Below are 21,252 nucleotides of genomic sequence, written 5' to 3' on the forward strand. Positions count from 1 at the left end.
TTCCCATTCAATCAGGAGCCTCTAAATCTACAGGACCTGCTACAGAGTACATGTAGCGGGAATTGTCGCTTTATTAGCAGGGTACTTTGAATCGTGTACAAGCTCACGCCGCAACCTCGAGTAGTCGCAGCGTACGTTGATACCCCAACTTCAAACATTGCGCAGTCACTTGATTGTTGCTTATGGTCGCAGGTTCTGGATGGGCTGGTTCATCAATTGTCACCAATCAAATATTATGCTAATTGTGAGAGCGCCAAGACGTTTCCGTCTTCCCGAGACCTAGCCACATCATTTTGCAGGGACCGCCGGGCCCAGGTCGGTCTTTCTCTCGTCCTGAATCGGGAAACCAGCCGCGATTCAACTGCAAGTAGTCGTCCATGGTTGTTCCTCCTAGCGTCAGCGGGTGGGACTGCGTGTGGATCTGCACAGCAGCAGGTGGGTGTTCAGGGTGACGTGGAAGCGAGTGAGGTCAACCTAAGTATCTCAGTAGTTACTAGTAACCGGTTGCATAACACACTTGCTTGCTTTTACAGGACAGGCACGCGGGAAATGGAACGCTGTGCACCCTAAGCAGATAAAGCGCGCTTCCGTGACGCGTCTGTAAGCTCGTTTAGTTAATTACAACATAGGTGAGTGTGCTCTGCTTGGTCCAGAAATCATGAAACGCCAGAATGACCAATACGCAATATAGGCGAGCAAGACGGATGCAGAGGTTTTTTCTGGGCGGTGCTTCGCTCAGTGGATACAGCATAGGCGCCTTCGCGAGCAGATATTTGAAAACACCTTGTTTTGGTCTGCCTGAAAAATTGAAATTGAATCGAAGACCCTCCCATTTCGGCGCCAGACGCATTTCCGCTTTCCTCGATCCGCTACTTATTGTGCGGATCTGCCTACTGCGAAGCAGTCAAGGCTTCTGAACGGAACTGAAACGAGATGCGTAGCCTGGTTGAAGCGTAATTGTTCTGCTTCCGTATCGCGATTACCCTCACATAAGATAGATGATTCTTTCTTTCACCTTCCCCCAGGATTCAAGTTTGCCTCCCGCCATCTTCTGTTTCCCTGGTTGTCGCCATCAGCCTATAGTATGTCTGCGTCTGCAGAGCCTTCAGAAATGCCTCTGCCGGAGGGTTCACAGAGGCGCCGCAAGAACAACCGCGCATGCTATCCTTGTCAGCAAGCGTAAGTAACCCACCATCGCTGACAACGATGGAGATGAGGAGAGAGCACTGCCCACTAATATTCTCTCTGCCTCAGTCAGCGGAAATGTGACAGAGACTGGGAAATTGAAGGAGGGAGCTGTTTGAATTGTCTGAATTGGGGGACTCGTGTATGCTGTTGGATTGAGCCAAGATTCAGCGCCATACTCACCCAACAATTATAAAGTGCATCAGGCTGGCGCCTAAACCTCGAACCTCGAAGGATCGGATGAACATGGCCAACACCATTCCTTATGCTGCTCAAGCTGAGCCGCATTTAGGTGCGAGGGCCCGTCGTTTTTTTTTATTTGTGAATTCACGACAACCCTTTGGAGATAATGTGTCACAGAATACCGGATTACGCAAGGGCATTAACTATGCGAACCGCCACTTTCCTGGTGTTTTCAACGAACAGCGATTTGTGCAACGCTCTTGGCTCTCAAGAGAAGTGAGCTCTGACGATCATGAACATTTCAGTCCAATGCTGCTTCTCGTCTTTCGTCTCGTAAACAAAGATCCCAGGGAGGATGGCTTTAGGGAGCTTCTGGACCCTACCAAAGAAGCTTATGGGAAGGAATCCGAGATCCCAACTCTAGCCACGGTTATGGCTGCCACTTTACTGTCGTGGTGGCTGTCTAGATCGAAGGATCACTTTCGCTTTGGTAAATACGCCCTTGAAATCTGAAACTTTCTCATTCCTGATCCGTGTCCTCAATAGCGAAAGATCTTCTCCGTCAGTTGTTTACTTAGTTGCGTGCGCATCGACGAGTTACTAACAGTGACGTGATAAATTCGAACCACATCAGATAACGCACAAGGATGTCAGTGACCCTTTTTTGTTCCCATGTAACTTACCGCTCACCATCTCACAGGGTTAAGTTCGTGTGACGAGCGCTTTTTGTTGAGGGATGCGTCTCGCGACAAGATCGACCGCCTCTTGGATCAAGTCCGTGCTCTCGTACGTCATCGGATAGTAATTCTTTGGTTTGGTTCGTGATTGAGACTCTGCGACGTCTGACCTATAGGCTAAGGAAGCGGGTCTTGGGTCGGGTGTTCAGCCAAATCACGAGATGATCCAGCGCCGCCCATCCGCCTCGCCAAGGCACAAGCAGGAGTCCCAGCCTGTCATTGTGAAAGCTCCTGCGCAGAGTGAAACGATCAACTCGACTAACTTAGGGGTTACAGTGCCGCGAGATCAGCTGAATTTCATACCACCTGCGGAACAGTTCCTATCATTATGGATGGAAGGGCCTGCACCAGCTGGACCCTGGCGCCAGCTTCCTCATCCCAATTCTCCGGATTTCGCGGGCCCTTCCAACGGTTCCAACACCATCCAGGTGGACCCGGCGTCCCTGCTTCCTTCATCATTTGTCACAGGAGTCCCGAATCCCCTTGCAGGAGTATATGATGACGGTATCGTTTGCCCCAGTGCCCATGACGCGCAGCAGCCTGCATTCAATCAATGCGCCCCCAATTCTGGCGGGTGTCCTACTATACATTCACCGCTTCCGGCACGGGGTCCAAGTGCCGTTGCCCAACAGGCAATGACACATAGCGTCGGAGGGACGGGTGCCTTCGTTGCATCAAATAATGGATATCAGCAAGTTCCCAGAAACTCCCCTCGCAATTACCCCACCCCACCTTTCATACACCTCGCTCAGCATTCAAGCCCATCGCGTATGCCACATACACAGAATCCACACCACCAAAGTTGGGCTGCCACGCACACCTCTGCCAGTAATATGACACAAGCGCTGACAGGGCATAACGGAGGGGTTGGGACGCAGATGGGACCCTACCCCAACGCAAATCCAGGCACCAGTAATGGGATCAGGTGGAAAGGAGCTGGTGGTCACCGGTAGAGTGGCCTAGCATACACATGTATTATCGTGATTATTGCCCCCATACACATTCGTAGGATTTGCAGCTTATCCGCTCTCGGTAGACGGACCAACAAAGGATATATATGTTCGATCCACTTGTCTTTGTATTTGCATTTTGTTTCTCGTTTTACCTTCATGTCACTATGTAATCTTAGGTTGCTCTTTTGGCCGCGATGAGGAAGAATGATTCTAATGCAAGATAATTGATAACGGGAGTTAGAAAGTTCGGTAAAGTCTCTGTTTTGGAACTGGCCCGGATGACGTCGCTGCTTGAGTCATGTCAAATTTCTGCCGACGTGCAATTCACCTTCAACATCCAAATCTCCAAGTGACTACAACTTTAAAGACACGCGACAGGAAGGAGTGTTGGATGGCCGTCTTCAGAAGCCGCACGCATGGGTGGCGGGTCATGAATTCAAAACCGTCCCGTAATCTGTTCGGATTAACTATGGCATGACGGAGGTCAAAATCGGCGGCAAAAGCATAGGAGTAGTGACGGGAGGGTGGTGGGATTCCCGGGTAGCTCCGAGTCCTGAATCCAACTCTAGCGCGAATCGGGGACCCCGGGCCTTTTGTTTGTAGTGAGTGGGACCAATTCATGTCTGAGATATTATTTAAAACTTCTAAGGCATTTAATTGTCGCATTTTTCATGTATTCCCCTTTTTGCCATTCATAGATCCACCGCTATACGAACAGCCAGCAATTGCCGAAAACTTCAACTCTGCTTCTGTCCCCTCATGGTTGGGAGTTCTGCACATCCACAGTTTCCCAGTATCCAGCTTGGAGCACTCGCCATTTCGATCTGACTTGCTCATCGAATCCAAGTATCAGGTACAGAATGGAACTTTCGAGGCAAGGCCATTCCTCGCAGAGCACCCTGGGCACCTTTTCTAAACCACTCTAACATCCCTCTTTTGGGGCCTCTGATTCTCTGCGAGATAAAAAGGGAATAGTCTGACCTCTTCCGTTTTTTTTTTTCATCTCTCGCTCTCTTTTATTCTTCACCCCTTTGCCCAACTCCCAAAAACTATGTCCAATAGCCCTTCGGGAACGTCTCCGCCTGGGCGTTCGCGAAAACGCCGCAAATACAACCACGCCTGCCTTACTTGCCGCCAATCGTAAGTGGCTTGCCATCGCCGATAAGACGGGATGGGGAGCAGGCACTGAAAAAATCATTCCAATTCAGGAGGCGTAAGCCCAGGTGCAACAGAGACTGGAATATCGGAAGCGCAAGCTGTTCAACCTGTCAGAAGTCGAAGGTTGATGTATGTCAAATCTCTTAGACGGAGTGAGGTGTCAGCGTCACACTCATTCAATCATCGAATAGTGCATTAGGCCTTCCCCTAAACCTCGAGGAATAGCGGGTATGAACCAGTTGTGATGGCCCCCCCAGCATCCAACGTACGAGACCACCGTCTGCACCATCCGTTTTGACCCCCCGGGAAATCTGGGTCACAACGCACAGCACAAGCGCCCACGGAGTATAACAGAAGGTTGGGAGCACAGACGGGACCCTGCCCATTTGCTCCAAGCAGTACATCCTTCGGGTCCTGGAATTGACCCGAATGTTGGAACCGGTGTACCTGCAGACATGTTCTCGTGCTTGCCGCCCTGCTCGTGGCCTGCCCCCAGCAGACAGACCGACAATGGTTGTTCTATCCGTTCAGATTTTGTATGCATAAGAATCCTTGTTTTCCTAGTTGATACATTGACTTGCGATACCGGGCGCTTTTCCTTTATGTCAATTCGTTTTATGCTAATACTCATATTCTACATCGACTGACGCGAAAGTGCCTTCAGCAGAATAGAAGGACTTCCACAAGAAGATACAGTGGCGAGACGGCAGTCAATACTATGGCAGACACTCAGTCTAGGGAGGAGTAGGAGGTTCGCAAATTAGGAAAAGGGTGAGAAGGGACTAGCTTGGACGTCGTTGCTTAGACACCTAGGATTTCACATTTCCTTGGCCGATGCGTTGCCCGCATGCAGCAGCAAATGCCTCGTTCGAAATCCAAGCCTCCAAGCAACGATAAGCAAGACTCAAGGTCGCCAGGCCATTTCAACAAGACAGAAATATCCGAAGATGTGTGTACTTTGGAGCATACCAGTCGTGACCGGTTTTAGGGGCCGCGGCACACCCAACAAGCGTTTCGTGACGCGCGGCTGCATGTGGGGAAAACGCATGGCTGTTGCTCCGCGAGAATCTCGGATCCAAATGGGCTCGGACTGTGGGTCCAATAACTACACCATAGTACAGCTGATATTGTTGTGCGCGTTGTCTATTTCCATCTTAAACCACTCAGCCGTAGGCGGCTCGGCGGCTTTACGCCGCTGGAAGACCGCTCCGCGGTAAATTTCATGACGCTGACAGTGAGCGTCTCCCGGGGTGAGATTGGCAGGGTAAGTCCCCTATCTCCTCTTGAACCTTTGGACCACACTAGCTGTTCTAGTACATTCCATCATGTACATAGGTAGACAAAAGAACACATTACGGGACAGAAAGATCCACCAGACTGAATAAAATCAAATACCCGTCAACACGAACCAAGTATAAAACTGTATCAACACAAGAGAACGATCAAGTCTGATCTGGACTCTTCACTATAATTCAGCATCGCTCGCACTGCGGATGTAAGTGGGAAAGGATCACATCAAAGATAATAGTATTACCACAGTCTCGCGGATTAATTATAATTCCGCAAGGATTATGCGAGATTCAAACCCCTACGGGCGATCTCAGCGTACGAGTACCTCCGGGGAGGTTGCGCTGTGGTTCCGTATTCTGTTGCGGGGGGACCGTAAACTGTTGAAGCATTAACTACGTTGGAATGAACGGCATTAAAGTGCTGAAGGGGGAACACTTGACCAGGGACAACGGTGTTTGGTGTTGTCATGGAATTGTTCGGTTGGGTGAGATGGAAAGGGCCGGCTGAGGCGGCCGCCAATGCATGCGCTAGCGTCGAGAGTCCTATCATGCCAAGGCAGTGGCGCATCCACCGAGCTGGGGGTGAGAACACCGCCATGTACGAACGCAGGAGGACTGCTCGATCTAGGTATGACGAGGTTTTCTATACCATGCATTCCTGACGGCGCGCTGGCGCTAGGCTCGTCCATCTCAGCGGTACCACCAAATTCATGTCTAAAACGCAAGAATTGTCAGTGAAACGGGAAACGAAATATGAAGACAATGGCTGACGATTGACGGGGAGAAACTTGCTCGGTGGGCATACTGCCGATTGGTTCAGCTGTATGGAAGCTCGCTGGAAGCTCGGCGGTCACTATTTGCTGCGCCACAGGGTAGGGCGCACCAGGGCATTGATTCTGAGTATTGGAAGAATCCTGAAGAACAAGAGTGTTTAAAGTCGGCTCTTAGCCGTGATTGATAACTCACAGATTTTATAAGGGCCGCAAGTCTATGCCGCAGCATCACAACCGGAACGATCCCGGGTCCGTCGTGCTCGTTCAGCCCATTCAACCCTTAGAACCGGGCCGTAAGGCGAAGATGAATGTTATGCATTGTAGACGAAACTCACACCAGTGTGAAATTACTAGGGTGGCAGTAATTATTGCAGCCAAGGCAGCGTCAGTATATCTATTCCGATGGTTTTGTCAGAAGCCACACGCACCCAATAGGCCTACAGAATTGTCAGTATGCTTTTGCGAGAACTAACAAAATCACGAGCCTTTGCTGCAAGTTGGATTGTGCGACCGCATGTAACAACTGAGCAGGATCGCTCCCCATATGGTTTCCAAAGTTGGATGGAGGAATTCCCTCCCCAAGTACGACATTGTGTCGTCCTCGAATTTTTGTAGTACCTCAGGACTTACAAAGGGGCGTAACTGGGGCAAAATAACCGTGCAGTGAAGGAATGGATTTAAACCCTCCGAACTGGCTGCGGTATCCGACAATAGAGTGTCTTTAAATGTCCCCCAAGCAGGCGCCGGGAGGAGTCGATTAGCCTCCAAGGTCCCATCCCGTATGCATTGTTCATACTGATACTCGGTGAGCGTTCGAGGAGGAAGCGGCAGGGATTCGAACGCTGGATACTTAGCAACTGGGGATGCCCGGGATCTAGAAGAAGTCACGGGAGCGGAGGCCGCACCTTTTGGTAATTGCTCCTTGCACTGCAACGGCAGACGGAGGATCAGGAAAGGGGAGGAATGTGGTAAATACATAATTACCTTCAAACCCCTTGAATGGCATCTTACACACGGGTTGCTCTCGCTCCATGGGGCAGTTCCTACCCTCAGTTCACATCTCTGGTGGCTGCGAAGAAATGCATATCTTAAAAGAGAATCACTGATCCGCAATAGCCGATGACATGCCTCTCCGAGCAACCTCTACAGGCTACCGACGCATATGGACCTCTTTTCGTCGTCGTCTTGCCCATAGAGTAGTTGATTTTCCAGCGTTTGAACCCTCCTTGAATCGATCTTATAAAGCCCACTGTGGGGCCTATTCCATTCATACGCAAATGAATCAACCCAGTGCGCCACATAGCCCAGATCCCAGAGTGGACAAAATGAGGGAATTATTGAGCACCGGATTCAAGGCGCCAAACTACACTCGATGCCAAGAAAACGTGCCGGTCCCCATAGCATATAAGCTGAAGGAGAGTCAGACGAACTCTGCCATGCGTCTGTCCACCAGTATGTACCAGGCTTCGATGGTTCGGCGTTGACGAGCGCCGGCCGACTCCATGTCATTGACCCGAAATTTAACAATGCAGTGGCTCACTTTTCCGGTAACTTATTTCATAGCTCACGGCCCCTCATAGCTTTTCGCCATCGTGACAATAAATTCGACAAGTCCGTGGTCATGGTGTATTGTTCCCAGAGGTCAGCGGCAAGTTTGAATAGCGCCCGCGCGCGACAATGCATAGCCCATTTGAATAATACCGCGCGCGCGCGCGCACTCATGACGGCAACGGCTTCCACGCACCGCCATTTAACAATATCAATGGCTTCTTGGTCCGCGTGGTTCACGCCAATATTCCGCATTTTCCGCACGTGTGCATTCATTGGCTTTCTCATCAGCCCGGTTCTGCCGCGCGGCTCAGTGCGCCACGAAATAACACCCTGTTTCTGTCAAAGGTATAAAGTTCGACGTCGATACTACACCTTAAGCGCTTGCGTTACTTGTCTCACTGGCGATTTCACAGCCGTAAGCCAGAGGAATGACTTCACGGTGAGTCTACCATCCGTTATTATTATTATTTATTTTTTTCAGTCAAATTTGATCTTCTTGGTGAATCCGTGCAGAACTTCCACCTCACCAGATGGACCAAAGACTCGGCGGAGAACCGAACCATACCCCTCAGGCTTGACGCCTCGACGTGCGAATTCTCAGACTCAGTCAAATGCGGAAAATCCGGTAGGTTTGTTCGTGGGCAATCAAGTATACTGCGGAACTCACTCGAGCGGAGGATACACCTTCTGCGCATCTAGTCCCATATGTTCCGCACTGGGATCGTTACTTGCCACACAGCGATCTGGGCTCCAGTGAACATGATGCAGTTCTTGGCGCTTACTTTTCCCGCACATGTAGCTGGAATATGGTGGTAAACCCAACTTGTTTCCTCCGCGATTACAGGCAAGCGTTATCGCAGGATGTGAGTGGGGACATAGTGCATTATTCCCCCATGCTTCACAACGGGATTCTGGCCTTCGCATTGGCCTTCTCGTCTAATCAAGCACACCGGTCTCTAGAATTCCGCCAGCGGTTCGCCACGCAAGCCAAAGTTCACTTCGACACTGAATGTCAAACTCCGACTCTGAGTACTGTTCAAGCACTTGCTATCCTGTCTTGTTTTCACAGCGGGGCTGCCGAGTTAGGTATGTGCACTTCTTGACAATTTATCAGCGCATTGTTTAAGCTCCGTTCTAAACAGTTCTCAGCTTCACATACTTAGGTTTGTTTTCCACCAGGTACAACGTGGTTAAAAGCATTTAGACTCTCACTTTCACAGGCACGGCAATCCGTGTTTCCCAAGCTCGTAAGTCATTCCAATGGCCAATGGTAAGTTGTGACTGAAAGTCTCGTTGAGTAGTTAATCTAGAAAACATGAAAGTGGCAACTTCACCAAATGATATCGATTATCAGCGTGCTTGTATTTTCTGGAGCTTGTATTCACTCGTGCGTGTTTGCATCCTAGCCACTGGCTTCATGACATCAACTGTGTTTTCCAGGATAAATGCTGTAGTTTATATGTTGGGCGACCCCAGACCCTTTTCCCTTGCTTTGAAGGGCCGTATCAACCTCCTGGGGCTCCCTCAATTGACTACGGTGTGGATGTTGGCATGGAATGGTTGCAACCCCCAGTGCTTGGTGTTTCAGGACCACTAAATGCTGCGTTTATTTGGCACACTAAAATAATGCGTATCATTTCATCGGCCATGAAGCTTCTGTATGGCAAAAATGGTGTCTGCAATTGCATGATCGACATTCGCCATGTCGAGTATTTGAGGTATGCCTAGGGCCCGATCATTACAATCACACTCATAACCTCAGCACAGTGGACAGTTGGAACGATGGAAACGGGATCTGCCTGGTTCTCTTCGCATTGATGTGAAAGATCCCAATCTTCTTGTCACCCCTGAAGTGACAATGGTCAATCTTGTGGGCGAATGGATGCACATACTCCTATACCAGCCCTTTTATCAAGACCGTTCCAGCATTCGTTATGTGACCAGTTCCGTGCATCAGATTGGTTTCTCTGATCAGGATCATACGCGCGTCTCACAACTTCGTGATCAAGCATTCAAGACTGCCACACCCGCTGCTGAGCGGATCCTCATGTTGCTGAACAGATTTGACTCTCAACATGGCCTTGACAAAATGGACAATACCTCCGTTCAGATAGCCTATGTTGCGGGGAAGATCCACTATCTAGGAATCCTCGACAGCACTTCCGCCACCTATGGATGCACCCTCCCCAAAGATGGAATGATGAAGGCCATTCAACTCCTCAGGAGGATGGGCAGTATCTGGAAATCTGCGGTGGCATCAGCGAACAGACTTGAGGAACTGTACACAGCTGCTTGTAGGGATGCGTCAAGGGAAAACTCAACATCGTAAAGTGTCTGATATTCTTCGTGCTCCGAATTTGGCTCATTCGGTCTTCATTGTTACACAGTTCATTGTTGGTGCGACTCACACCAACAATAAAGAGTGAAACCACCGCCCTCAAAGCAGAGCCCGCGTAAGCAAATTAGGTGCACGAGAATCCCAAACACCAATGGATTTGAGTCATCTTACTCTCACGCAACCTCTTCCGTTGATTGCTGGAGTCCTGCCCACACTCATTGACCCAACATATCTCAGCTGAGAAGCAGCGCTTACGATTGTCGAATCCTTCACGATCTCACGGTGTTGACTGCAGCCGATATCCCGGTGGTTCTCTTAGCCTGCCCATAAAAGATTGGAAATTGACCCGAAACTTGTATACATCAGCACACTGACCTGAATGATAAGATCGTCGGCTTCAAATATTAATACTGATTCCGAGGCCAAACCGACCGCAGGGATTTCGGTACATCCGGCGTCGACGCTCCTATTTAATCCAACTTTGTTGGCAGTAGCTCTAACATACTTTGAAGCGACATCACGATTAAGATCTTGTCGAGCAAACAGACTTAAGAGACGACGGCTGGTAGGGAGGTGGCCTAAATATGGTGTTCGGCTCTTCGGAAACAAGACAGCGTTGTCGATAGCCCCAACACCTGTTCACGGGTTGATTGCGCACCCCAGCTATTCAAACATGAAGCGGCGGATAAGTGTTGGCGATGAATGTTTTAGTGCCACGGTGCCCAAGAACAAGGCTAGGACTAAAACGGAACAGACTGTTCCGCGCATCTCTTGGAAGGGATGTGTGAGTTCTTAGGGCTTGGAGAGGGAGAGATAAGCAACTGAATTGTAATTTGAGAGGGAACACCATGAATGGAATGGATTCGGCGCACTCCGCTACAATACATCCTCGTTGGCCCCGCAATCAAAGTCAGACTCAGAGGAATTGTGCGAACTCAACACGAATATTGGGCTGTTGTCTAGTGGCATCACGTAGCTGTTGCACTTTGACATTGTTCCCCTGGTTTTTCGCACCGTTCGATGTTTTGGATCTCTCTTCTTGCTCTGCAACTCTCCGTTGTTAATGGCCAGGAACTAGTGCCCCCTAGAAAGCCAACCCAACAATTCATGGACGCTTGTGTGGAAGCTACGCCAGATTTCGTCCCTCTGTGGGCCCGCTTTCGTCCTCGGCGGGCGCAGTTAACTTGACCTGGTGGGGGTCCGGTTCTGCGCCGGCTCCAACGCCACTCTGCTTGAGATCACTGACAATTTGGGAAGGAAGTCTTACCAGTCAACGTCAGTGGAACTGTCTCCTTCGGAGAGGAAATGACACGTGCGAATGACTCCCCTCCTTCGGAGGTGCTGTCATGCTCTGTTTCTGGGATGGTTCTCGAGAACCAGGAACAATCGGCCTTCGGTTTTTCTTCATGGGGACACGATTGTAGGTGGGGAGGGAGCTTCCAGTTGCGTGCTTGCCCAGATTGCGAGATGATTCAACGCGGTGCCGGGGTCTCAGGTCCCCATCGCAAAAGATCTTGTACAGGGCGCAACCGCCAATTCAAACTTACTTAGAGTAGAGATTAGTGCGCCGTGGGATCAGCTGGATTCCGCACCACCTTCAAGCATGTCCCCGTCGCCCTCGACGGGACCTTCATGCCAACTCCCGACCCTTTTGGATGCAGGCCTCAACCGCGCCCCACTACACGTAGCGCCCGCACCTCTTTTGCTGTTCATCACGACAATCCCGGACCCCTTGCAGGGGTATATGTCTACAGTGGCTCTCAGCAGCCTGCAGCGAATCCATGGACTCCAAACGGGCATCCTACTGACTATGCGTCTCCAGTGTTGATACCGTGATGTCTTGTAGGGAAAGATTGGGTCGCGTTTTTTTGAAGGTCAGTTTGGCGCCGAAGTTTCGATGGTTTTGTTGGTGGAAAAAGAGTGGTCAATATTATGGAAGATAGTAAGGCTGGAGCTCGTGGAAATAGCGGGACACAGCCTAGCTTGAAACCAGCGTGAGCAATAGCTCAGGTTTGATCTACTATTACTATTTCAGCTGATGTGCAGCTCACATCCGGCAGCAAATGACTCGCTCAAAATTTGCAGCGCCGCGAAAATGCCTCAAGCAATGTATTTCGCACGGTGCCAGTCCCTAGATATGTCTCGGTTTGGTTTAGGGGCCGCAGCAGGCCTAGTAGGCGTCTCGCGCTGCTACGCTGCAATCATTCCCAAAGCAACGACTGTTGGTCGATGTTGGTTGATGGATTGATTATTCACAATGAACATTTTTCTTTTCGCCCCATTGCTTGGGGAACCAGGTTAAATATTAAAGGCTATATGGCGCGTAAACCCTCAGACTCGTAACAGATATCTATAATTGATAACACTCTATATACCTAACGTACTTACGGCCATATGTGTTCTACGCCAATTAAAAAACACATGAGTGATCTGTTATCACGAAAACACCTCTCACCTCAGACTCGTAACAGAGATTTGAGGGAGAGCTAGAGGGAATCCAAAATTTTTATGCACGAATATCGCGCATTAGTGGGGCGTCACTCGGAGTCGTCCGAACAGGGAGAAAGTGTGAATGGTAACCACTGTTCCGCATACCACAAAGCTAGGGGTTTCGCGTTGCGGATGATGGATCGAATGTTGGAATTTCAACATCAGGAGGCAGGGACATTGATGCCTAGCTCGAGTTTCCCTTGTTTTCTTGGCAATGGTCCTCGCGTGATGTCCCTGATAATATGATAGTCGCCTGGCACCCCTCAGGCTTGATTGTACGCACCTCAAAATTAAGCCTGCCAATTTGCGGTACCGCAAAGTCATAAAAATTTACGATGGTGCGGTCTAGTCTCTTACATAGTATGGAAGCCACCGCTCATTCACTGCTGAGAGGTTTTAGCCTACTAAACATGTAGAATCGCTCCGTTCACCCGCTGTCATTTGACTTGGCATCACATTTATCAATAAGTAAGCATCGATCGCTGCCGCGGTTCTCAACAGATTGATCGGCGGCTGCCATTGATAATTAAAGCTAAGCGACCTCATATAAGCGCAGAGATGATCTTGATGTCTCTTGACTCACATGTATGAGCATGAACGTACTAGGGAGGTCATCCGTATCCGTCTCCGACCAATCAAGTACATCGTACTCTGAGCATTTGGCACAATCCTCCCTGATGCGATGATTTGGCAATGTTGAAAACGGAAAAGGGGTCATGATCTTCTATGGGCCCGGGGCGTAGGGTTCCACTCGACTCCCGAGAGCTGCTCGGGGGAAATATATCGAGGTCGGCCCTTCCATCACTAGCGCTGTATGGATGGGCGCAAATCTGTCGCAGCAAGTGGGTTGAGGGTGCGATGGCAGCACCAGGTAATTGTATGTATGGAACACTGTAGGATTGCTTCGTTACTTAGAATTTATGGTGCCTGTTGCCCACGTGTTTCAAAGTTAGTAACAACAATGTGCGAGAATGATCTTCTTCATGATTTGACGCCGAAATCATGAGGTGCCAACCCACGGAGCGGGGCCCTTTGATTTTAGGAGGTCGTAGCACATGCACTGCGCACGTTGACAAAATATGCACCAAAGGTGAGGTATTTCTTGCAAATTAGACATCATCAGCGCTATTCAAATTCATCATTGCAAATGTTGGAGTCACAAAATGAAAATTGATTCCTTCGTAAACTCTCCTTACGAGTCGAGGGTCGATCCCTCCATCATTGATGGACTCGTGTACAATAAAAGGCAGCTGGATCGAGATCAGACGCGCGCTTCCCTTTTTTTCCATCCTTTAAATCTTCTCTCTCCTGCTATTCTATTAAGACCAATGCTCTGATCGGTTTAGTAAAAGAAAAAAAAAAGCAGCTCTCCTCTTCCTCTCAAGTCTTCAACTTTACTCCTTCCACCACCGCCTTCTACGTTCTATCTTTCCTCCAACACTATGTCCAGGAATCGTGTTGTTATGTAGCTCTCAGCGTGGACACTCGGATAACGGGGAACAACCGACTTGATATTGTAACCGCACAGCGGTATAAGTAGTTAAAGTAATAACACGAATATCAGACAAAAGTAATAAGAAAGTGAGATACGCGACAGCGCTACATGTGGAAGGCAATCAACAGTGAAACACGAAACACATGGTAAAAGGGTATCATATCGGATAGCCGATATGGGCATGATATGCGTACCGGCGCGTCGTCATGTCTTGCTCAAACAACAAATCGTTCGGAAGCATCCCCACCCGGGAGTTCAAGAAAGCGTGCCAAGTACAATCGCGCGTGCACTTCTTGTCACCAAGCGTAAGTAGCTCGTTGTTGATAAAGGGGCACGCGCACTAACAACTTCTCTCTCTCTCTTTCTCCCTAACTTAGTCAACGCAAGTGCGACAGAAGATGGGAGGTTGAAGGTGCAAGCTGTTCAAGGTGCACGGGGTGGGGACTCAATGTATGCTACGTTTGCTCGCGGTTGAGTGAGCCAGGCTTCAGCACCATACTCACTCGACACATTGCAAAGTGCGTAGGACAGCCACCTAAACTTCGAGCCTCAGGAGTATCGACGAACACTACTGATACGTCGGCCGATGGTCTCCCTATCGCTTCTCAGGCTGAACTACAACACTCAGGTGCGACGGTTCATCATTTTTCTCCCTTTTGCGGATACTATGTAATTTCCTCGCGCTTTTGGAAACTTCATACTGGTAGATCCAACTCCTCAAGATCATCATCGTCATCATCAGAACCTCCGGCAACCTCGTGCATATAATATATTTCAGAATACCGGAATAGCCAAAGGCATCGGCTATGCCAATCACCTCTTTCCTGGCGTTTTCAACCAAGAGCGATTTGTGCAACGCTCTCGGCTCCCAGCGGATTCAGTAAACCCCGACGATCATCAACACTTCAGTTTGATGTTACTTCTCGTCTTTCGCCTCCTGGACAAGAACCCCTGGGAGGATGGATTTAGAGAGCTTCTGGACGTCGCCAAAGAAGCTTATGGGAGGGAATCTGAGGTTCCAACTCTCGCCACCGTTATGGCCGTTATTTTGTTGTCATGGGGGTTGTTTAGGTTACAAGATCATGCCCGCTTCGGTAAATATGCTTTTGGAATCTTTATCACCACCCTCAACTCACGTCTTCAACAGCGAAGGACCTTCTAGGCAAGTCTGTGTTTGCGCATTACATTGACGATGTTGCTGATAGTAAAATGGTGGGGTTCCGACTAACGTCAGCTAACGCCCATACGTGTAAGTACCCCTGCTTTCCATTCATGTACCCTGTTGTTGACCATATCGCAGGGTTGGATTCGTACGAGGAGCGCTTATTACTAAGGGATACGTCTCGGGACAAGATTGACAGCCTCCTGGAAAAAGTTCATGCTCTCGTGCGTTGTCAAATAGTAGTTCTTTGGCCAGTTCGAAACTGACATTCTCCGACATCTGATCCATAGGCCAAGGAGGGGGACTTTGAGTTGTGTGTTCCGTCAAGGGATGGAGTGATCCAATGCCAGCGATCTTCACCAAGGCGCGCGCCGCAGGAGTCTCAGCCCGACATTGCAAAAGCTCCTGCACAGCGCACAGCTGTCAAATCAACATCAACTAACTTGGATATTAGCGCACCGTTAGATCAGCTAAATCCCAGACCACCCCCAAGACACACTCTGTGGCCATCGGCGGGAGGTTATGCGCCGACTGAACCTTCATACCTGCCTCCCCTTTTCAATTCACCGAGTTCCGCTGGCCACTCCAATGGCCTCAGCAGGATCTCGGTGAACCCGACCCTAGCCCCTCCGTCCGCCACAGGAGTTGTGTATCCCCTCGCAGGCGTATATGACGGCTGTATTGGCTCCGTAGGCCATATCGTCTGGCAGCTTGGGTGTCACACTGACTACGCACCCCTTTCGATACAGGATTCCAATGTCATTGGTCAACAGGCTATGGCATACGCTGCTGGAAGTTCGGGTCCATTCTTTGCGTCAAACAAGGGACATGTGCAAGTTGCCCAAAACTCCCCTTCCAACCATGTTCAACACGCTGTCCCATCTTTCATCAGGCCTCAACCCTCCGCTCAATATTTGAACCCATTATTCATACCGCCCACCTTGAATCCGCACCACCGGAGTTGGGCCGATGTGCAGAGTTCTACCCATAATATGGGACGGGTGCCTGGCAGGGAGCGCACTGGAGGGATTCGGACCCATATGGAACCGTATCCTAACGCAGATCCAGGCTCCAGTATTGGGGCCTTCGGATGGAATGAAGCTAGAGATCAAAGTAGATAGGATTCCTATCTGGGGGTATTGTTATGATGGATTCTTTGATATATTCGTTGTATTTTCAGTTCACTATCTTCCATTAGACATTCTACTCGCTTATCATTGGACTTTTGGTTTCTTTGGTTGGCACATTTTGTTTCTTGCGATCATGGACGCCATATATTCCTTTAACATAGTCTTATCATTCAATGTTGGTGTCGGGCTTGCGCGTTTTCTTCATGATAGTGATATATGAAAGTGGCTTATAATGGTTAAATCTGGTGCAAGACGGTTGATGCCGTGAGCACAGGTGAGAGTCTGGGGGAACATAGAAATTACATTTTCCGAATAACTGGTGAGTAGTGGCACTGAGTTTTGGGATGATTGGGGCTGAGTCTTGACGTGTCCGCCACTTGAGGGATTGAAGGTAAAGCACCGGGAATGTTGTGAAGGGAATAACGTGATTTATAATTTAATTTCCTGGGTCAGTGCTCTCCAGAGACCAACTGTCTCTCAACATATGTATGCAGAAGGATCCAGCCTCATCAGTACTGTGCGGCTCTGAGATACCGAGTTGCCGTGTGCAAATTCGCGACAGAAGAAGCGATGTTTGAGCATTTGTAGGCACGACTCCTAGGCAGGACTCCAGCCTCTATAACTTCGTAAGAGCGTTTGGTTCTAGCGATAGGTAGGCGACCAGCCCTCTTTAACGGGGAGAGATGTTAGCGACTTCTACCCTTAAAACCTTGCATCGCTGTCAACTGCTCATGTGAGCAAGCATCCCTTTCAGCAGGTATCTGATGCATGCTCCCACTCATCAGCGCAGCGGACGGAGAAACACACATGGAATTACACTGTCAGGTCCGGCGGGGCCTGAGCACTGAAACTAAGTGGATTATCGCCTCCACTCGAGGCAGGCGTCATAGGAATACTCAACTTAGTGGTCATTGTTGTCGAAATCGGCACCAGAAAATTCCTGCTATGAGCGGCTTGTTAATAGCATGCCCTCTTGGATGTCCCAAGGGCGTCGAATAGCTGGCAGCGAGTTGCGATGGGATTTCACCCTTATTTAACGCAAGTTCATAATCGGCATCCATGGATTTCTGCTGCGAATTTAGTGCCAATCCTGCGCCCCCACAGCCAGAGCCGATGGGATCATTGGGCCCTGGGGTGGAGTTGGAGGTGATCGACATTAATGTTATAACGATTTCCCTGCCCATTGGGTTCGCGGCCTGCTCTTCGACCAATTTATCTTTCGAATTTTTGGTTTTTCTTTGTTAATATATTAGTTGGTTGGTTGTGACCCCATCATTTCACATACTTGAATCACATTTTGATACCCCTGTTTTCATGATGCACGCTGAGTGAGACGACGCGCGTTTTGTAAAGTCCAGGGTGTTCCGGGGTGACACGGCAACGATGAAAAAAAATCAATGATTGCGCATGTGGTGACAGACTACTACATACATATGGGTCCCAACGGATCGGATTACTGTGATTCGGTTGAGAATCCGCAAATGTATACGGTTCAACCCCGGATTGAGATACCATACTCCAAACTGGGTTTGCAGCGATCATCGAAAAACTGATGACGTTACGTACAGTACTTGGGTTGTTGCAGAGGTCACACCATCTCGAGTCTCTGGAGCCAAAACCGCATCCGCAGATATCCGTGTATCATCCAATCTGCTTAGGAGCCTCATGAGCACAAGCGATAAGTGGTCAGTTCCACATTTAAATCCAGCACCAAAGATCAAACGAGTTCATTGGTGGGAAGATAGTCGCTGGAAGGTGGCCAATACTGTGGTAGTAGATAGTGAGCACCAGGAGAGTAAGACACCGCTTAGTTGCAAGTGCTGGCTTGAGCGACGTTGTTACTGGGACGCCTGGACTTCTGTCCTGTTTCTGCCAAAGTGGGGCTCGCAGCGAACAATAATTCATTCGGTTATCAAACGGCCAAATGAGATTCTGCTGGGGTGCCAACTGCCGCGGGGAAATTTCGCAATGTGGGCTAAGTAGAGGCAGTCAAGCGGGCGGTTACAAGCCGCCATCAAATATGCATAGCTACTTAGGGACCGTAGCCGTAGCGCGCCTAGTCTATAAGGCTTGCGCGATATAAGCGAGAAGGCGCGTCAGTCTTGGATGAATTGAATGCAATTGAACCCGTCGCAGCTTTCGATGAATTCTGTCGATTCTGTCGAATCTTGAATCATTGTGCGAACGCACCACTCTTCACTTGGACAGTTCGATCGATGCCTTTGCTTGCTGGGAATTTAGCAAGCGGGATGTGCAGCAGATATCTAGTCGGAATGTGTTACCTCATCGCCTACATTATTCCGCGCGCGCGGCGCTTTGGCAAGTGCAATGTGTTCTGTTTCCGCAATTTCCGGGAAGTTTAAGAGAAAAGGGAGCCATGCAGTTCCTTACGCCCTTCCCTCTTACCTCGTTTCCTCTCCCTTTACTTCTTCACATTTCCCTGCACCATGCCCCAGAATCTTGCTTCCTCGCCGGAGAGCGCCCGAAAGGAGCGCGGTGGATATCACAAGTTTTCGTGTCAATCGTGCTACGATGTGTGAGTCATGCGCCATCGTCGATGATGGGTCGAATGGGGGATGGCGCTGATGTCCTGACACTGGATCAGTCATCGCCGGTGTAACCGAGATTGGAACAACGACGCGAAATGCTCAAACTGCGATACCTTGGGGACTCCAGTACGTTAAACTTGTTGGGCCTATTCACGCTTTGGCTTGATGCTAACCCTGGTACGAAGTGCCTCAGACGGGAACGCAACTCTGGGTCCCATGAGTCCGGCTCGAGAAATCAGGACAATACTGCTGGTACTTCAACCAGGTCTGAGGTGCATTCAGGTGCGGTGACACGCCGTTTTCTCCATCTTTGACGACCCACGCCGATCGAAAAATCCCCAGGGAATAGCAATCAGAATCGTCGTGCTCGGCAGCAACAATATTCTCCCAAACATGATACCGCACAGGAAATATCCCAAGGCATCTCCGAAGTGAACCATCATATCCCTGGTATCCTCGGCGAGGGAATATCCACAGAAGGCTTAAGGAATCAACTCAGCAATGATGAGCGCGTTAGTCCAATGCTCGACCGAGTCCTTCGCCTTTTTGGAGCTAGCTCCGCGAAAGCAAACGGGCCCAGAGAAAGGGTGCTCCTGGATGAGGCTAAGCAAGCTTATGGTTTGGAGTCCGAGGAGCCCACTCTGGCTACCATCAAGGCCACGTTCCTGTTATCATCATGGTTGTCCGAGTGGAAGCCTGTATATGGTGAATATGGTTTATGGATTTGAACGCCCTAACATTTCTCACTCCCATCCCTCACAGCGGAAAATTTGCTAGGCAAGTGGTTTTGCTCGCTGTATGTGCGTTAGCACGTTGCTGATAGAGTGCTGATCCCATCAGACAATGCCTATGAATGTTCGTCCTCCCCTTTTTCGTGTTTGTGTGCTGTGTGGCTGATTGTCCCCCCAGGGTTGAGTTCACACAACAGGCATGAACAACTCAAGTATGTGCCTTCCCACGAAATTCACCAACTCCTGGACAGGGTCTTGGCTTTTGTACGTCTCCGGATTGTATGGTTTAGTTCATTCTAACTGAAACGATGCAACATGACCTGCAGGCCAGAGAAAAAAGGTTTGGGTTGCGTATTCGCTGCAACCACGAAAGGACTGAGCCTCTATCGACTGCGTCTCCGAGACGCCAACCAGGGACCCAACTTACGACCATCAGCACTCGCACTTCCCCCACATTGCGGGTGGGCGATATGGGCATCGTTCCATCGGAACAAGTCGACTCCACATCCCCTCCGTTATATCACCTCGCCCAATCGATGAGCCCGCCCCCACCACCTGCGCACACATCATATCAACCCCCCTTTCGTGGTCAACGGCGTCCTGCGCCAGTTCCTGCCAACATCGCTGGAAGCGCCCCGGCACCAGTGCCTCCCACCCCTGCTGCATCGTTTACGGAAAAGGTTCCGACGTACACCGAAAACGTATACCCTAACCACCCGCGCGATCCCGGCCCCCTAAATGGAACTACTCAACAACTCACGTTCGATCAATCAATGGTAAACACTGGCTTCTACTTTTCGGACTATATGCAGATCCCGATGCCCCCTACCACATACCTTCAACGGCCCCCGCCTTCCGGTTGCCTTCCACAGCCTGCCCAAATTTCGGGCCCATCCTTCGTGATGCCGGCATCGAATCCGTATCAACAGCAAAACCGACCAGTTGCGAATAATCCCCGGGCGCAAACGCTGACAAGTTACATTCCTATGGATGAAGTGCAACTGATAGGCTATCCAAGTGCACCCCAGATGCCCTACAATAGCGGTAGGGCTATCGGACGCAATGGAACTGGAAATCGGAACTTTCATGGCTAGATGATATCGTTATTCATTTTTCTATTGCTCAATGGGCTCATGGACGGACTATTCTTTCCTGCGTAGACGGACCGCAAAGTACCATATCCTCTTCGTCATTTTAACATTTATCCTTCATATACTCCCTGCCTCAGTTGTTTTCTTTGTAGGGGCAACGACACTGGACTCTTCTTTCCTATTTGCCCCATCTCACATACCCCTTCGCTCTCCTGGATAGATTCCCTCACAGTATACCATGAACGCAGACACTACGTAGTTGTTTCTATAATGATGATGATTAATCGAGCGAGCACTTTTTCGTTTCGCGGCTCCAGCAAGACTCAAGCGCAAGTTTTTGACAGGACGTTTTCCTTCGGGAAGCACATTACATTAGCAGACAATATTGTAAGCAAACGAAAGCGATTGACGATTGTGTGATCCATTCTGCGCATGAC

General features: G+C 49.6%; 10 protein-coding genes across 10 annotated transcripts; 9 read left to right on the forward strand and 1 right to left on the reverse strand.

Moving 5' to 3' along the window:
• Positions 1–748: 748 nt before the first annotated feature.
• On the forward strand, positions 749–1,998 carry EI90DRAFT_1516881 (uncharacterized protein). Its single transcript, XM_039051864.1, has 7 exons — positions 749–953; positions 1,026–1,179; positions 1,255–1,327; positions 1,384–1,477; positions 1,532–1,644; positions 1,712–1,858; positions 1,915–1,998. Exons 2-6 carry the CDS (start codon positions 1,085–1,087, stop codon positions 1,790–1,792), a joined length of 456 nt encoding a protein of 151 aa, XP_038914434.1. The 5' UTR covers positions 749–953; positions 1,026–1,084; the 3' UTR covers positions 1,793–1,858; positions 1,915–1,998.
• EI90DRAFT_3064312 (uncharacterized protein) lies at positions 1,773–3,297 on the forward strand. The gene is made up of 3 exons (XM_039060793.1): positions 1,773–1,858; positions 1,915–2,017; positions 2,069–3,297. The coding sequence occupies exon 3, from the start codon at positions 2,267–2,269 to the stop codon at positions 3,056–3,058; it is 792 nt and encodes a 263-aa protein (XP_038914435.1). The 5' UTR covers positions 1,773–1,858; positions 1,915–2,017; positions 2,069–2,266; the 3' UTR covers positions 3,059–3,297.
• A 2,168-nt stretch (positions 3,298–5,465) lies between these two features.
• On the reverse strand, positions 5,466–7,037 carry EI90DRAFT_3064319 (uncharacterized protein). Its single transcript, XM_039060794.1, has 6 exons — positions 6,760–7,037; positions 6,614–6,672; positions 6,472–6,557; positions 6,277–6,419; positions 6,098–6,219; positions 5,466–6,048 (listed from the first exon to the last, which is right to left on the reverse strand). Exons 1-6 carry the CDS (start codon positions 6,867–6,869, stop codon positions 5,786–5,788), a joined length of 783 nt encoding a protein of 260 aa, XP_038914436.1. The 5' UTR covers positions 6,870–7,037; the 3' UTR covers positions 5,466–5,785.
• A 3-nt stretch (positions 7,038–7,040) lies between these two features.
• EI90DRAFT_1516481 (uncharacterized protein) lies at positions 7,041–8,442 on the forward strand. The gene is made up of 5 exons (XM_039051863.1): positions 7,041–7,246; positions 7,319–7,730; positions 7,811–8,181; positions 8,243–8,268; positions 8,343–8,442. The coding sequence occupies exons 2-4, from the start codon at positions 7,403–7,405 to the stop codon at positions 8,246–8,248; spliced, it is 705 nt and encodes a 234-aa protein (XP_038914437.1). The 5' UTR covers positions 7,041–7,246; positions 7,319–7,402; the 3' UTR covers positions 8,249–8,268; positions 8,343–8,442.
• Positions 8,443–8,600: 158 nt separating this feature from the next.
• Positions 8,601–9,331, forward strand: EI90DRAFT_3064327 (uncharacterized protein). Its single transcript, XM_039060795.1, has 2 exons — positions 8,601–8,915; positions 8,972–9,331. Exons 1-2 carry the CDS (start codon positions 8,636–8,638, stop codon positions 9,031–9,033), a joined length of 342 nt encoding a protein of 113 aa, XP_038914438.1. The 5' UTR covers positions 8,601–8,635; the 3' UTR covers positions 9,034–9,331.
• EI90DRAFT_3064328 (uncharacterized protein) lies at positions 8,671–10,302 on the forward strand. The gene is made up of 8 exons (XM_039060796.1): positions 8,671–8,692; positions 8,790–8,915; positions 8,972–8,992; positions 9,050–9,076; positions 9,131–9,216; positions 9,270–9,547; positions 9,597–10,154; positions 10,217–10,302. The coding sequence occupies exons 5-8, from the start codon at positions 9,145–9,147 to the stop codon at positions 10,284–10,286; spliced, it is 978 nt and encodes a 325-aa protein (XP_038914439.1). The 5' UTR covers positions 8,671–8,692; positions 8,790–8,915; positions 8,972–8,992; positions 9,050–9,076; positions 9,131–9,144; the 3' UTR covers positions 10,287–10,302.
• A 538-nt stretch (positions 10,303–10,840) lies between these two features.
• On the forward strand, positions 10,841–12,531 carry EI90DRAFT_3290459 (uncharacterized protein; the record flags this gene model as incomplete). Its single annotated transcript, XM_039067221.1, has 5 exons — positions 10,841–10,951; positions 11,425–11,591; positions 11,719–11,907; positions 12,042–12,161; positions 12,214–12,531. The coding sequence occupies 5 exons, from the start codon at positions 10,841–10,843 to the stop codon at positions 12,413–12,415; spliced, it is 789 nt and encodes a 262-aa protein (XP_038914440.1). The 3' UTR covers positions 12,416–12,531.
• Positions 12,532–14,671: 2,140 nt separating this feature from the next.
• On the forward strand, positions 14,672–16,670 carry EI90DRAFT_3064337 (uncharacterized protein). Its single transcript, XM_039060797.1, has 7 exons — positions 14,672–14,780; positions 14,860–15,246; positions 15,300–15,314; positions 15,387–15,401; positions 15,453–15,538; positions 15,605–16,003; positions 16,064–16,670. The coding sequence occupies exons 2-7, from the start codon at positions 15,066–15,068 to the stop codon at positions 16,433–16,435; spliced, it is 1,068 nt and encodes a 355-aa protein (XP_038914441.1). The 5' UTR covers positions 14,672–14,780; positions 14,860–15,065; the 3' UTR covers positions 16,436–16,670.
• Positions 16,671–18,580: 1,910 nt separating this feature from the next.
• EI90DRAFT_1517933 (uncharacterized protein) lies at positions 18,581–19,822 on the forward strand. The gene is made up of 5 exons (XM_039051868.1): positions 18,581–18,763; positions 18,828–18,978; positions 19,050–19,119; positions 19,179–19,275; positions 19,343–19,822. The coding sequence occupies exons 1-5, from the start codon at positions 18,661–18,663 to the stop codon at positions 19,426–19,428; spliced, it is 507 nt and encodes a 168-aa protein (XP_038914442.1). The 5' UTR covers positions 18,581–18,660; the 3' UTR covers positions 19,429–19,822.
• EI90DRAFT_1517592 (uncharacterized protein) lies at positions 19,823–20,978 on the forward strand. Its single transcript, XM_039051866.1, has one exon. It carries the CDS (start codon positions 20,033–20,035, stop codon positions 20,816–20,818), a length of 786 nt encoding a protein of 261 aa, XP_038914443.1. The 5' UTR covers positions 19,823–20,032; the 3' UTR covers positions 20,819–20,978.
• Positions 20,979–21,252: the final 274 nt, after the last annotated feature.

Source organism: Cantharellus anzutake (assembly GCF_015039405.1).
Source record: "Cantharellus anzutake strain C23 chromosome Unknown EI90scaffold_34, whole genome shotgun sequence".
Lineage (NCBI taxonomy): Eukaryota > Fungi > Basidiomycota > Agaricomycetes > Cantharellales > Hydnaceae > Cantharellus > Cantharellus anzutake.

What these genes read in the sequence shown, in the direction of transcription:
- EI90DRAFT_1516881 (XM_039051864.1), top strand. Translation starts at nt 1,085, where the DNA reads ATGTCTGCGTCTGCAGAGCCTTCAGAAATGCCTCTGCCGGAGGGTTCA. An exon ending in TCAAGCTGAGCCGCATTTAG is followed by an intron (nt 1,478 to 1,531) that starts GTGCGAGGGCCC and finishes AACCCTTTGGAG; the next exon opens with ATAATGTGTCACAGAATACC. An exon ending in GCTCTTGGCTCTCAAGAGAA is followed by an intron (nt 1,645 to 1,711) that starts GTGAGCTCTGAC and finishes TCGTAAACAAAG; the next exon opens with ATCCCAGGGAGGATGGCTTT.
- EI90DRAFT_3064312 (XM_039060793.1), top strand. Translation starts at nt 2,267, where the DNA reads ATGATCCAGCGCCGCCCATCCGCCTCGCCAAGGCACAAGCAGGAGTCC.
- EI90DRAFT_3064319 (XM_039060794.1), bottom strand. Translation starts at nt 6,869, where the DNA reads ATGTCGTACTTGGGGAGGGAATTCCTCCATCCAACTTTGGAAACCATA. An exon ending in TTGCGGCCCTTATAAAATCT is followed by an intron (nt 6,420 to 6,471) that starts GTGAGTTATCAA and finishes CTTGTTCTTCAG; the next exon opens with GATTCTTCCAATACTCAGAA. An exon ending in CAAGTTTCTCCCCGTCAATC is followed by an intron (nt 6,220 to 6,276) that starts GTCAGCCATTGT and finishes CTTGCGTTTTAG; the next exon opens with ACATGAATTTGGTGGTACCG.
- EI90DRAFT_1516481 (XM_039051863.1), top strand. Translation starts at nt 7,403, where the DNA reads ATGCCTCTCCGAGCAACCTCTACAGGCTACCGACGCATATGGACCTCT. An exon ending in TGCCATGCGTCTGTCCACCA is followed by an intron (nt 7,731 to 7,810) that starts GTATGTACCAGG and finishes TTAACAATGCAG; the next exon opens with TGGCTCACTTTTCCGGTAAC.
- EI90DRAFT_3064327 (XM_039060795.1), top strand. Translation starts at nt 8,636, where the DNA reads ATGGTGGTAAACCCAACTTGTTTCCTCCGCGATTACAGGCAAGCGTTA. An exon ending in CAGCGGGGCTGCCGAGTTAG is followed by an intron (nt 8,916 to 8,971) that starts GTATGTGCACTT and finishes CGTTCTAAACAG; the next exon opens with TTCTCAGCTTCACATACTTA.
- EI90DRAFT_3064328 (XM_039060796.1), top strand. Translation starts at nt 9,145, where the DNA reads ATGAAAGTGGCAACTTCACCAAATGATATCGATTATCAGCGTGCTTGT. An exon ending in CGCCATGTCGAGTATTTGAG is followed by an intron (nt 9,548 to 9,596) that starts GTATGCCTAGGG and finishes ACCTCAGCACAG; the next exon opens with TGGACAGTTGGAACGATGGA. An exon ending in TCAAGGGAAAACTCAACATC is followed by an intron (nt 10,155 to 10,216) that starts GTAAAGTGTCTG and finishes ATTGTTACACAG; the next exon opens with TTCATTGTTGGTGCGACTCA.
- EI90DRAFT_3064337 (XM_039060797.1), top strand. Translation starts at nt 15,066, where the DNA reads ATGTTACTTCTCGTCTTTCGCCTCCTGGACAAGAACCCCTGGGAGGAT. An exon ending in TGGAAAAAGTTCATGCTCTC is followed by an intron (nt 15,539 to 15,604) that starts GTGCGTTGTCAA and finishes TCTGATCCATAG; the next exon opens with GCCAAGGAGGGGGACTTTGA. An exon ending in ATGACGGCTGTATTGGCTCC is followed by an intron (nt 16,004 to 16,063) that starts GTAGGCCATATC and finishes CTTTCGATACAG; the next exon opens with GATTCCAATGTCATTGGTCA.
- EI90DRAFT_1517933 (XM_039051868.1), top strand. Translation starts at nt 18,661, where the DNA reads ATGCCTTTGCTTGCTGGGAATTTAGCAAGCGGGATGTGCAGCAGATAT. An exon ending in TCCGCGCGCGCGGCGCTTTG is followed by an intron (nt 18,764 to 18,827) that starts GCAAGTGCAATG and finishes GGAGCCATGCAG; the next exon opens with TTCCTTACGCCCTTCCCTCT. An exon ending in CGTGTCAATCGTGCTACGAT is followed by an intron (nt 18,979 to 19,049) that starts GTGTGAGTCATG and finishes ACACTGGATCAG; the next exon opens with TCATCGCCGGTGTAACCGAG.
- EI90DRAFT_1517592 (XM_039051866.1), top strand. Translation starts at nt 20,033, where the DNA reads ATGCAACATGACCTGCAGGCCAGAGAAAAAAGGTTTGGGTTGCGTATT.